The 12,974-nt window shown below is 45.9% G+C and overlaps 1 protein-coding gene across 1 annotated transcript; it reads right to left on the bottom strand.

Moving 5' to 3' along the window:
* Positions 1 to 5,691: 5,691 nt before the first annotated feature.
* On the bottom strand, positions 5,692 to 7,024 carry SST (somatostatin). Its single transcript, XM_004713408.3, has 2 exons — positions 6,844 to 7,024; positions 5,692 to 6,049 (listed from the first exon to the last, which is right to left on the bottom strand). The coding sequence occupies exons 1-2, from the start codon at positions 6,979 to 6,981 to the stop codon at positions 5,837 to 5,839; spliced, it is 351 nt and encodes a 116-aa protein (XP_004713465.1). The 5' UTR covers positions 6,982 to 7,024; the 3' UTR covers positions 5,692 to 5,836.
* Between the last annotated feature and the right edge of the window lie 5,950 nt (positions 7,025 to 12,974).

Raw genomic sequence — 12,974 nt, 5'->3', positions numbered from 1 at the left:
CCATGCACTGCCACCCTCACTGTGGCTGCTGACAGCTCTCAGGGCCACATGCTTTCTCTTCCACAAGCAGCAAGAAAGAGCTGCTTTGCAGTCCTAAGATTCATGATGATTGGTCATGTGCCAAGTCATTAATCAATTTCTATGACCAGGACGTGTAATATGTTAATTGACTTAATTCATTTGAGCATCAATCCTGAACTTGAAGTGAAGTCAATTCCATTTCAACCTGATGGTTGAGAATGCACAGAAGTTTACCGAAAGTAATTCGCTATGCTACTGTCAAAGAGTGAAATGGGTCTGAGAGAGGAACAACCAGAGGCAGAGGAGGAGGACAAAGAAGAGGAGTATGGGAGAAGGGTGAAGATAAATACAGCAGCAGTAGCAACAAAAAAGTTCACTGCCATGACCGAGAAGAAGTCCCACAATAAGGGTTCCGATCATTCGGACTCCAGAACATGTCTGGGAGGCAGGGAGTTACAGAAGACCGTATGGAAACAGTAGAACTTGAGTATAAGTCTTAATCGTGAGTAGGTCGTACTGTTCCATGCATTACAACAAATAAAACCAATGATGACGAGATTCATGGGAAGTCTATTGCAATCCATACATTCTATCCTTGTGTTTGGGGAATGAGTGGTTGAAAGCAGATTGAAAAGTAAGAGAAAAAACAGCTATGCTCTCCTTTCATTTGTACGCCTTGGCTCTCAGAATGTGCATTTCTGTGGTTAGATTGTTACCCAGGATAGAATTCTAGGGCAATTGAATGGTTTCCTTCATAAAGTGTGCAACACAGAACTGAAAATGTACTTTTATTTTTTACACAGGAAAGACAAAATTAAGCAGCAATTAACCAAGAATGCATTATCTTCCTTAACTGTTTGACCTCTACTTCAAATGTCCTGAATTTCTTTGAACTAGTGCTTATTTTAATGGTACCATTTACAGTCTGGCTAATAATCTGACTATCTCAGTGTATCATTTCCAAGAGGAATGTAAGGATAATAGGGACGATTCCTTATGTGACCTAGCGTGTTTTCAAATTCTATGTAAAAGTTTACTGTGTCAAACTTGAGCTAATTTATGCATTTCAATAAAAATCCAAAAAGTCACCAATTTGAGTTCCTCAGGTAAACTCTTCACAGGCTATACCTACCAGATCCAAAGAGAAAAATATTGCCATTACCAGTCACACGTGAAATGGATTCCATGGCCTGCACACTAAAGACTGGGACCAATACATTAATAACCACTTCGAGTTTTTAAATGCACGCAAACTCATATCTCTGTATACAGGGATTATGTGGAGAAATTAGTGCTTAAGAACCTGAGATCGTTTAATGCACATATTATGTATTTTTATTCATTTTTAAGCAAAACTATAGCCAGGATCATAGCGACCCGATAGGACAGAATAGACCCTGTGGATTTCTGAGACTGTAACTCTTTATAAGAGTAGAAAGCCAAGACTTTCTCCCTTAGAGCAGGGATGAGTGAGTTCGAACTGCTGACCTTGTGGCTAGCAGCCCGATGCATCACCACTACACCACATGAATCAGAATTGACTTGATGGTAGTGAGTTTGGTTTGAGTTAATAGCCAGGATGTTGGACCTGTGAACAGAAAGATGGTTTCTTTGAAACAATGTCCTAATAGAGTCACCAAATTAAATCCCAATCACAGATCTTAAAGTCCTTCTCTTCTAATAGTAATATGGATACTTATCCCTATGATGTCTCAAAGAATAAAATTAAGCTGACCTGGAGTTGATATTTCTTTGTCCATCAAGTAGCAATTCCTCATTAACCCTTCTCCTTAGATGCAGTGGGAAGACACAGTCAAATGACCCGAGTCTAATTCTTGTTGTTGTTGTTGTCAGGTGCCCCTGAGTCCATTCCAACCCATGGTCATCTGGGTGTGCAGAGTAGAACTGGCCTGTATGAAGGATTTTCAAAGTTGAGACCTTTCTGAAGCAGACAGGGGGCCTGTCTTCCAAGACACCTTTCCACAGAAGCAGCAGCCTGCCCTGTACTACATTGTCGAAGCGTATACTATAACATTCTACCAACAATTTATGCATTCAACTCAGAACAAAAACGTTTACATTTTCAACCCATCATTGAAAAGAAACATCACTGAGGAAAAAAGAGAGCAAGGCTTATGGGCGCTGTCTCCTTTCCAAGAAGTCCATAAAGCCTTTGGCCATTTTTAAGAAATGTGCTTACATCCCTGCTTTCCCTACCAGTTTCCATTCTCCCAAAAAGGACCCTTGACACACAAACTCTTTCCCAGCTCCCAGCAAGTCATTGGCACAGCTACTGGTGAGCTGAGCACCTCCTCAATGAGGAGAGAGCTCCATAGGTTTCCTGAGGCATCTCCTCCCTAGCCCGCGCATGTGGGACGCTTCTCTAACGACCATCTCTCCATCTGCATGTTATCCACATCCAGCTCCTTGTGACAGCAGCTCCTTTGTCTCCACTCCAAGGCAGAATCACCCTGTGCTCCTCTGGTCCGATTTAATTAAAAACAATAAATAAAGGAACTTCCGTTCCCCTCCCCCATCTTCACGCCTTAACTATGTCTTCCTAAAGTCTTTCAATAACCACAGGAAGCTATTTTGTTTCAAAATGTTATTGTCCTCGCTCATAAGAGGACTTTGTTTACTGGAAGATGAAGAAACTCAAGGGACATAATTAGTATTCAAATGAGACTGATGAAGCACATCAATTATTGAGAGGGGCAGTTCCTTGAGGGGCATTGGAGTAGGATAATCAGAAGAACCCTGCCGTACAGGGGGAACCTGCATGAGGCTCTGCATCAACGGACCCTGTTACCTTGGGCAGGCAAAACAGTCACTTTGTACGTCTGCACTCAGTAAAATGAGTCAGAATGATTCAGTCTCCTCCGATAGCTGCTACTCCGAGCTCAAAGCATATTTAGGTCCCCTTCACTTATGCTACCATGAAGGAGAATTGTTTGTACGTTGTGGGCAGTTTGAGCCAAGGTTAGCATTCTGATAGTTTGAACCAAAACCAAAAATGTTGCATGCTCTTAAACTAAGCAAATGGGATAAAAGTTGTAGTGAATGTAAATGTGTGGGCCCTTGAGCAGGCTCTATTGAAGTCTTTGTAAGGTGGTGGGGTCAGAATGGAAACTACCCAAGGTTACTAAAAGCAAAACCATGTGGTCTAACTTTCCGGCCTCACACAGCATCACTGAGAACAGCACCTAACGCAATGTGCTTGTGTTAGCTAACATGGTAAGGAAGGCTCTTATCACCTAGTCAACAGAGATTTGCCGCAAACCCATGGCTCATTTACTCATTCTTTCAATGATTCCAGAGCACTTACCGGCACGACGTACAAGACACTGCCGGAGCTACTGCGTGGACCGGGCATTGATCTAGTCATTGCAAGTATGCACACTCTCGTACACAGACCCATGCCACTAGAGTGCATTCTATAAGTACTCAGAGAAAGGAAAAATTTCACTGAGAGCAAAAAGTAAAAATGTTATGGAACAAGAACAATAAGGGCTGGGTTAGATTTGCACCCATGAATATAGCAAAAAATTGCAAAAGTAAAGGAAGAAGCGAGAAAACACAGCATACACTCGTATGTCAGAACAAAACTAGCACCAGGTGTAACATGGAACATCTGCCAATGATCTATCTTGTGTGAAGATCCATGAAGACATGGGGCTCAGGGAATCCACGCAGCCCTCCGTGGGTGGTTCCATTCGTGTGACCGTTTACACGGGAAGCCTGAGCCCCACGATGGAGAAATACCTTGCCCAAGCTTCCCAGGAAAGGGGAGTTGTGCTTACGGTCGGGAGAAAATGGAAATCAAATTTAAAAGGTTGATTGTGGCTACATAATAAACAGACTGAAATGCTAGGCTGCATGATCAAACTTTGGAGGAATTGACGTGAACTAAATATGAAGTTAAAAAAAAAAAGATTCTTTGTCATTTTTAAGGCACTGTTTTCTATTCTACTTTTTAAGGATCCAAAATTTAGCCCTCCCTCAGCATCCTTGCCAATCACACCTGAAAGCGATGTTCATGCTCTCTCTATTACAACCCTCTGCTTATTCAAAGGAGCCCGGAAAGACATTTAGCTCTGTTAAAGTATTCCATTTAATTTAAGCATTAAATAAGGAATAAATATATATGTTGGCACATGATGCTGGTCAATTATTTCCATACTAAAATCGGGAACTGACAACCAAAGCTGACATTGAAATTTTAATATCCCCCGGTGCTCATGCACTCTACATGCTACTCAAAAAACTATTAAGTTGTATTCTTGTCTGTACTTTAATCATACTAATGTGATTCTATTACTCCGCTGGGTTGGTTGGCAACCAGATGTACACAGAGCATTTAGTGCAGACAGATCCCCTAAGTGGACATGCATTAATTCCCCCTAAAAGTCTTGTAAATAAAAGATGCACAAAGCCTTAAAGGATGTTATGTTTTCACAGAGATTAGTAAAGTGGCTTGAATTTTCTCTCGTTTGCTCAGCTGTTCAGGAATTAACTTCCACAAAGCTGACTTCATATTAAAAATGTGTATTATCTAATGCAAATATGTTTTACAATGCATGAAATTCCTCTTAAATCTCTGCAAGCTCCTACTATGGGATTTACATTGAGTCTGTATTTGTGTTTGATTTGTTATTCCAACAGAAAGCACAGTGTAGCATTTTATTGTGATTATTTATTATCCCAACAGAAATGTTAAATGTAAAGGGTTGATATAGAAGTGCAGCAGATACTGAAACACACATGCCCGAAGCCACCAAGTCATGGCTCTGTGAATTAAATTACCATGATCTTTTCTCTGCATCTTGAACCGCACCATTTACTAAGTTGCTATAATGCTACTAATAAACACATTTATTGAGTTTTCTTATTCATGTTCACATCTTTATTTTGACTCTGGCTGTAATGCAATTAAAGGAGCCTTTTCTGAGATCTTTGTAAGTGATTCTGTGATCATGAGAGTGAGTTTCCATCCCCTCCATAACATCTAGCATTCATGAGGTGGTGACCTACTCTAGGTATTTGTTAAAATCCATTGTACTCCCATACTGTAATTGTATCATCGAAGGGATGCTTCCCTCTGATAAAAATTATTCAGACGTTTTAGCCTAGTTGAATTGCAAAAGCGGGTTTTCAAAGATGATGTAAATGCAATGGTGTTTCTCCAAGTAAATATTTACAAGCTAAAAAATAAAATTTAAGGATTCCAAACGTTATTTTAATTATTCAAGCCAGTTTCTGTCCCCTAACTTGTAAGTTATTTTCACCTCTCATTTTTCACAGACCCCATATTTCATATACCAGTGTAGAGGATAGCTTAACATTTCAACCTGCCTAGCCATTAAGCTAATACGCATTTCAACCATCTAACATACTGTTCTGAGTGTATTTAATATTAATTAATGTTTATAGCAGCCCCTTCCAACAATCGTCATTGAAATAAAGTCACGATGTAAGGTTATTTGAAATAACTTTATTTTTAAATGACCTGAACTATAGGAGTTACTATTTTAAATGTAGCTTTTAATGAAACAGGGAGTTATAGTCGTGTGTGAGGGTTGACATGCGTATCTGAAGTAACTCATCTGAAATCGCAATTCAAGTTCGTCATGTGTTATCGAACAGCTACACAATAAAGAATCAAATTCTTGCTTTCTATATTTTCACCATAATTTTATTTGATATTTACAGTTTTCAATTTCTAATGCAAGGGTCTTGCTGAGGATTTGGGGGCTGGGGAGGAGAAAGGGGGTTTGGAGGAAAGGGATCAGCTGCGTGATTCGGACAATTGGTGGAACTAGCAGGACGTGAACGTCTTCCAAAAGAAATTCTTGCAGCCAGCCTTGCGTTCTCGGGGCGCCATGGCAGGGTTCGAGTTAGCAGACCTCTGCAGATCCAGCCGCAGGTCGTCCTGCTCCGCAGCCGGGGGCAGATCTTCCGGCTCCAGGGCATCGTTCTCCGTCTGGTTGGGTTCCGACAGCAGCTCTGCCAAGAAATACTTGGCCAGCTCCTGTACAGGGCAAGGGGAGAAAGTTGGGGGGTGGGGGGTGCAGAATGAGGAGGAGGAGAACACTGATCATGGCTATCGGGAAGGGATGGAATGCGTGGTTGGAGAAAGCAGATTCATTCAACCCCAATACCCGCCAAGTTTCATGGATGCCCACTCTGACACACTTAATCAGTTTAAGACATTCATACATAAGGGTAGCTTCTATAATCCCAAGTTACACCAAACGGCTTTGACAGCCAGCCCCAGCGTCCCTCCGGGTTTTCTGCCCCGTAGACTGAAACGCACCCAGAGAAAGAGAACTCGCTGCAGATGTGACAGCAGTTGAACCAACATAAACAGGTGTCAACAGTTTTCGCTTCACTGAATCTCGACAGCCTGACTTGTAAGAACAGAACGGTGCCCTCTGTTGCTGCACAGTCAGCGGTGGGCAAGAAGACCCCTTCGAGTGGCCAGGGTGCTGGGTCCGTCTGCAGGGCGCCCCCGCCCCAGCCCGGCGGCCCGCGGGCAGGGCGCTGGGGCCGAGGCAGGCGCAGCTTCCCGGTCCGCGCTTTCAGCACCTGGGTCAGCACCTCCCGCAGTCGTCTTTTGGGGCGCACCCGCAAGGCTGTCTGAGCACCAAGAATCTTACCTGAACCCCGACCGACTGCGCGGATCAGAAAAAAAAGGGGGCGAGGGGGTGTCTAGGGGGGAAAAGTCTGGGCTTTGAAAGTTGGCTGAGAGCTTTGGGATGGGGGAGGCTACAGGAGGCTTGGGGGTCCGGGCGAGGGGAGCGCAGACGTCGAGGGGCTCCTTACCTGCTTCCCGGCGGCCGCAGCCAGGGACTTCTGCAGAAACTGGCGGAGTCGGGGGTCCGAGGGCGCCGCGGTGACGCCGCCCAGGGCCAGCACGATGGCGAGCGCGGCCAGCGCGCACTGGAGGCGGCAGGACAGCATCTCGGCGGCTCGTGGGACACGCGGGAGTCTGCAGACCGCAGCGACGCCTGCCAGAGCGGCTGGCGTGCTCAGCGCCGGCTCCCCCCTTTTAAACTCTCCCTCTGACGTCAGGCTAGGAGGCGCCCCCAGATCTCACCAGGGCTTTTACGCACCATTAGCCTCGCCAAATCAATCACAGAAAGGAGGGGAGGCCACACACACGACTCAAAGTTGCTTATTAAATAGACAAAAGAAAAAGTCCCGCACAGGCACATGCGATTGAACACATGTCACCCACTCCAAGCAATATTTTAAGTCACTCAATGCTGTGCACGTCCGCACCGCGGGATTTCACTCACCACGCTCCCGCACTCACAGAGACGCACTAACAGGCTCCAGCACTCCGCCTTGCCTGAGACCAACTCTGAGTTGAACTGCTTGGTACACACCACTCTGCCGGCTGCCGTGGTGCTCAGACGCCTCAGAGGTGCGGCACCCGCAAGACACAGATGTCTGTGTGTGGCCAGGGGAGCTTACAAAGTGGTGCTCTAAGAAGCCATGTGAGGCTGTAATGTGGACCTTGGAGAGGACCATGGGGTGCTGAAAGATTGCATACCAATTCTACTGTTTCAGGAGTTGAAAGACTTCTTGCAGACCTGGATTTTACTCATTAACAGCAGCAACATCAGTAGGCAGCTTTGGGAGGCCTTGCATGAGCCCCAGGTTGGGAATGCCAGGCCTAGTCTGTGCTCTGACTCAGACCTAACAGCACTGGGACAAGGACCCGGCTCAGGGCAGGGGCCTTACCACGCCACTTGGAGCTACTTAAACATGTTCCTGACCAGAAGGGCTCATTTTAGGTCAGGAACCCTCAATCTGAATCTGTGACAGTCTCAAGACACACATTATTGTGTCCAGGTACTGGGAAAGGATCAACCAGATTCTCAATCAGATCCAGCCCCTACCCCCCCCCCACACACACACACACACTCAGAGTCTACAAAGTGCTGTCCTGCAATGCTGATAGTTAGCTGATTACATGTCTGCTGCCTGAGTCCAGCTGACCACCTGGGATATACCAGGTGATCTCCGGGGACCTAGAAAGCACGGGCATGATACGAGTTTGTTTGTTTTCTAGTTAACACTAGAACATGATGCTGTATCCACACAAACCAAGTCAAGCAGAAAACTGGGCAAATCCTGTCATCTGCTACATATCATGCGTTAGAACATTCTGACCACTTAAACAGAAGCTACTCACACTAAACCCACCTGTTGAGAAGTGAAAGGAGTGGAGAGATGTCCTGACTAACTTAGATAACTGTGACCTGTTGTGTCCTGAGCCCCTGGGAGAACAGAGTAGGGAAATATGCAATATGAGAGAGACCAGCTCCCAGATCTTGGGGTGTCCAGGCAAGGCTATCCCTCACCTGTGTCCAGAGAGTCTAAGAGAGCAATCCCATCTGAGGCCTACACCCCACTCTTCTCTGTACATCCAGGATCCTCCCTTGGTCCCTGAGGCAGGACTCAGAGTCTAGTTGTGGCACTCTCAAATGATCTCCTCCACCCAGCACGTGGCCCTTAGTAGCTCCATTGAGTAGTGGAGCAGACACTCCGGTTTTTTCATGTTTTAAAAAACACTTTATTGTGGATTAGGCGACGGTTTACAACATAGATGATCAGGTTTCCGTCCAAGAATCCATGCACTATTTGTTTCAACTCATCCATTGTCATCCCCTCAATGGACCATCCCATGTTCTACTTTCTCTCTGTTTCCTTTCCTAACTTTGATCTTGAGTAAATGTGGCACAGGGACCAGGGACTGAACAGTAGCTCCGCCATCTTGGTCTGTGTTCTGTGACCTTCTTCCTCCCTCCTCAGACTGCTGTCTTCTACTCCTACCTTCTAACCTTCCTCCTCAACACTTTCTCATCTGTCCTCTTTCGTCTTTTCCCTGATTTTCTCTGAGTTTCTAGTCTCTCAGAAGCTCCACTGTTCAATCCTTCTCTTGAGCCTGTGCGTGTGTACACCGTTTTCCACATTCCATAACCTCATTCCCTGTTATTCCTGCCCATCTCCACCATTCCTGACCACAGCCTGGCTCTTGGGCTCCTTCCTTGCAGTTGGACTTGCCTTCTCACTGTGATAAGCCAGTATCTATCTTGGGCTGTCTCTCCCCCTTGCTTTTCTTTCTCTTTCTTCTCAGCTCTTTCCCTCAAAAAATATCTGCGATCCCTACTTGACCGTACTTGAAGTTTTATAGCTTGTTTTTCTCATACCCTTGCTGAAATGGAGGTGATTATGTCTGGGGTTTGTTTTGCTTTACAATCCTTACCTTGTTGTGGGTCTTGTTAAGAGCCCTTTTAAAGGGGATCCACAGCAAAATTCGACATGCATTCTCCTTGAGTCTAGGAGTCCCTGGGTGGTGCTGATGGTGAATGTGCTCCACTCAGATCCAAAACGCTGTTGGTTTGAATCCACCAGGGTGCCTCTGAAGAACAACCTGGCTGGCAATTTGTTTCCAAAAAATCATTTATTGAAAATCTTATAAAACACAGTTCTCCTCTGGCACACCTAAGCTGCCCCGAGTTAGAAGTGGCAGGAACTGGGTGACTGCTTACATAGCAACGGCCACACTGGTTCCCTAGCACAAAGGCACTTCGGACATCCCCAAACTGAGCCCTCTGCAGCCAGCCACGAAGGCTTGCCTCCCACCTCCCAAAGGGAGGGGGGCCCTGACGCAGTCAGCATGAGCCCTCTGAGTAGAATCCTGCATGCTTCACAAAGCTTTCCGAAGAGTGTTTCCAGCACTACAGGCTCCTGCTGAGAAGGAAACTGAGTTCCTGAGAAGAGGTGGCTTGCTCAAGGGTACCCAGGCAGGAAATGACAAGGCTTGAGCAATATGTTGCTCCACTTCAGAGGCTTCCATCCTCCCCCGAACAACTCCAGCCAGGCTGCAAGCACATCTAGATAGCCTCCAAGGCGCTTGTGTGTGGCTCCTCCGGGCAGGGTGGGATTTCCTCCTTCCCTTGTGTCAGGCATATTTGGGAGTGATCCTCTCCAATATAAGCAGTACACACGTACTCTAATAGAAAGTAAGAAATATTAAGCAGACAGAGACGTTCAATATTCAGCGATGCAGGAAAATAAAAAGGTTTGGGCGAGGAGCTTGGATGTCTGGGTTCTCGCTCGGGTCCTGTTCACAAACCAGCTGTGGGGATCTTTTCTAGACTGAGCTTCATCTGTACAAGCAACGGCTTGAAGGGGGCCATCCTTATAGTGCCATCCAGCTCTGGTGATCAATGGGTTAAGTTTGACTAGATAAAAAGGAAACGATAAAATGTATTTTGATGTTAAAAATGCCATTCCTTTCTCAAAAATTGAGTTCACTCTGGGGTTTAATAAAACCCCGTATTATAGAGAGGAGGAAGCAAAGTGCAGTGAAAAAGTCACAGACAGGCAATACACAGTACCCTATGTTAATATACATCAAATTGATAAAGGTTTGAGAAAGACATGGGGAAAAGTCTTTTGAGGAGAACTACTTGAGGAGAGACTTAGAGGAAGTAAGGGAGCAACCATTCAAATAGCTGAACAAAGATGTTTTCCTCTCAGGTAGAAGGAAGAGTTGGTACAAAGTTGACATGAAGACCTTGGACAGTGGCACAGAGGAGGCAAAGCAGGAAGAGCCAAGATGAGGTCGGCAAGGTAGGTGGCACCAGCGCCCCCCACAGACGGGAAGGTCATGGAGAATTTGACCAGGACACTGCCCTCATTTGACTTGATTTTTGTTCGTTTGTTTTTAATCACCTTAACTGAGTAGAGAATTATCTGGGGGACCTGAGCAGAAGCAGGACGACGACTTCAGTCTAAGCACTCCTTAAGAGAGAAGAGGAATCAGGATAAAAGACACCTGCCCTACCTAACGCCCCCAGGTCATGGCCAAGTTAGCTGGATCAGGATAGAGGTGCTTCATCCTTCCTTGCCTGAGCCTGCTGCAGTCAACTTCTGTGACTCGTTTCCCAAGTTGGAAAGGCAAGGAAGGGAGGCTGTGTTTATTACTGGGAAGTCTCTGCCCCGTGTCTATTTCAGGTGAGAAAAGAGGGTAATTAGAACTAGAGTGGTCACCATGACAAAAGTGAAGAGTTTTGAGGTTCGTTTTGAAGTAGAATTAATGAGACTTATTCATGGCTTGTTTGGACATCAAGAAAAGGCACTGAAATGCGCTATAGATAACTCGGTGGCTGCCTGGGAGGTTCTGGAAGCTGAACTCTCCCTGTGGCTGCTCTGACCCAAATAGGCCTACCACCTTCACTTTCCCGACGGGCAGTACAGGGTCTGAAGAAGCGGGAAGGCTTCTTTCACTAGAATGCAGCACCTAGATTCTGAAATTTCTCCACTAGAAAGCAAGTCCTTCTCCTCTATAGACGTTCCCTTAGAGCCATAGGAAATCAAGACTTGGTAACTATTTTAACACTTTAGTGTGGATTCATTCATTGGATTTTCTTTCGGCTCTAGGGCTGGCTGCAGGAAGGGTTCCACTGAAGTAGCATTGGGAGATCCATTGGAATAAGTGGCTCACCCAGGAGAAGTCGGATTTGGTGGGTGTGATTGGGCAAAGAGGAGCTGATTGTAGTGCTCATGTAGACTCCTTGACCCAAGGCAGGAGTGGTTGTGTGAGAATCCCACAGGGACTACTTCTTCAACAGCAAACCCACCACCCCGGAGTACTGGGGCAGGTAAAACAATAAATAGATAAACCTCACTGCCATCAAACCGATGATGACTCATATGGACCCTATGAGGCAAGGTAGAACTGCACCTGAGTTCCTGCGACTGTTAACAGGAGTTAAAGAGCCCACCTTGCTTTCACGGAGTGGCTGATAGTTTCAAACTGCTAACCTTGTGCATCACAGGCCAGTGTGTAACCACTACACCACCAGAGCTGCTCAACTTGGAGCACTGGAGAGGGACGTTGCAATGGTCCCGGGGCGTTCGATGGGCCGGATTTCAGCGGAAGGTGCCGGCGGATTCAGCCGCTACCTTTACACAAAGTCCCATTCAAAGTGGTTGTTGTGGAAAATGAAGCATAAAGTGGTTTTGAATGAAATAGAGAAGGTTAGTGTCTTGTTTGTGTGTGTGTGTCGTCGTCCCCCACCCCCCACCCCCACCCATGGTGAAAAGGGGCGATGACACCCTCCGCCTGGTCTCTTTCAGCCCTATCCTCGCTGCTGCTCTCTGTCGTCCTACGCAATGCATCCCGAGTGACCGGCAGCGCCCGTTTTTTCCACACATCCGTCTTATAGCCACGTTTCCTCAGACACTGAGAGGCCTACCCAGTCTCCATCCGTTTCCCACCTCATCTCCCAGCCCTCCCGGTCCTTCTAACCTCTCCCTCATGCGTGCACACACCCCTCCTTTCTATACGTATTTGTACGTTCATTTTGTTTCCTCCACCTTAAATACCTTTGAGCTGTCTGAGTATGAACAGCATAAAGTTTATTCTAGGACAGGTTTCAAGAACCTGCCATTTAGAACCAATTCAAACTATTCCTATGCCCCCAAATGAGTCTTTTGTGTCCTTAGTCGAGACTTTCACAGGTTACTTATACATATGCTCTGTGAGTCCTTAAGTCTCCTCTGTGAGCCTGGGGGCTCACAGAGGGCAGCCATCCTGCCTCAGCCATGTCTGTACCCTCCGTGAAAAAGACTCACTGCCAACTCCTAGCAAGCCGATAGGCCAGGGTAGAACTGCCCCTGTGGGTGTCTGAGACTAACTTTAGAAAGGAGGGAAAGCCCTGTCTTTCTCTCTGAACCCTCCACAAAGACCATAACAACGTCAGTCACCAAGTAGATGTTAAGTACAGATTAGTTGAGTTAAAAATAAGCTTGTTCCTCCTTATAAAGGATGGCTCTGTGAATTCTGTAAGTTGAACAAACATCATACACCTTACCTAACAGGACTATATCACTTGATCTCCAGTTAAGAAGTTGATAGTTTCAGTAACATACAG

This window comes from Echinops telfairi, unplaced genomic scaffold (assembly GCF_000313985.2).
Source record: "Echinops telfairi isolate 266 unplaced genomic scaffold, ASM31398v2 ScPeMD7_7407;HRSCAF=8445, whole genome shotgun sequence".
Taxonomy (NCBI): Eukaryota; Metazoa; Chordata; class Mammalia; order Afrosoricida; family Tenrecidae; genus Echinops; species Echinops telfairi.
Note: the sequence above shows the minus strand (reverse complement) of the source record. Positions and strands in the feature narration are given on the sequence as shown.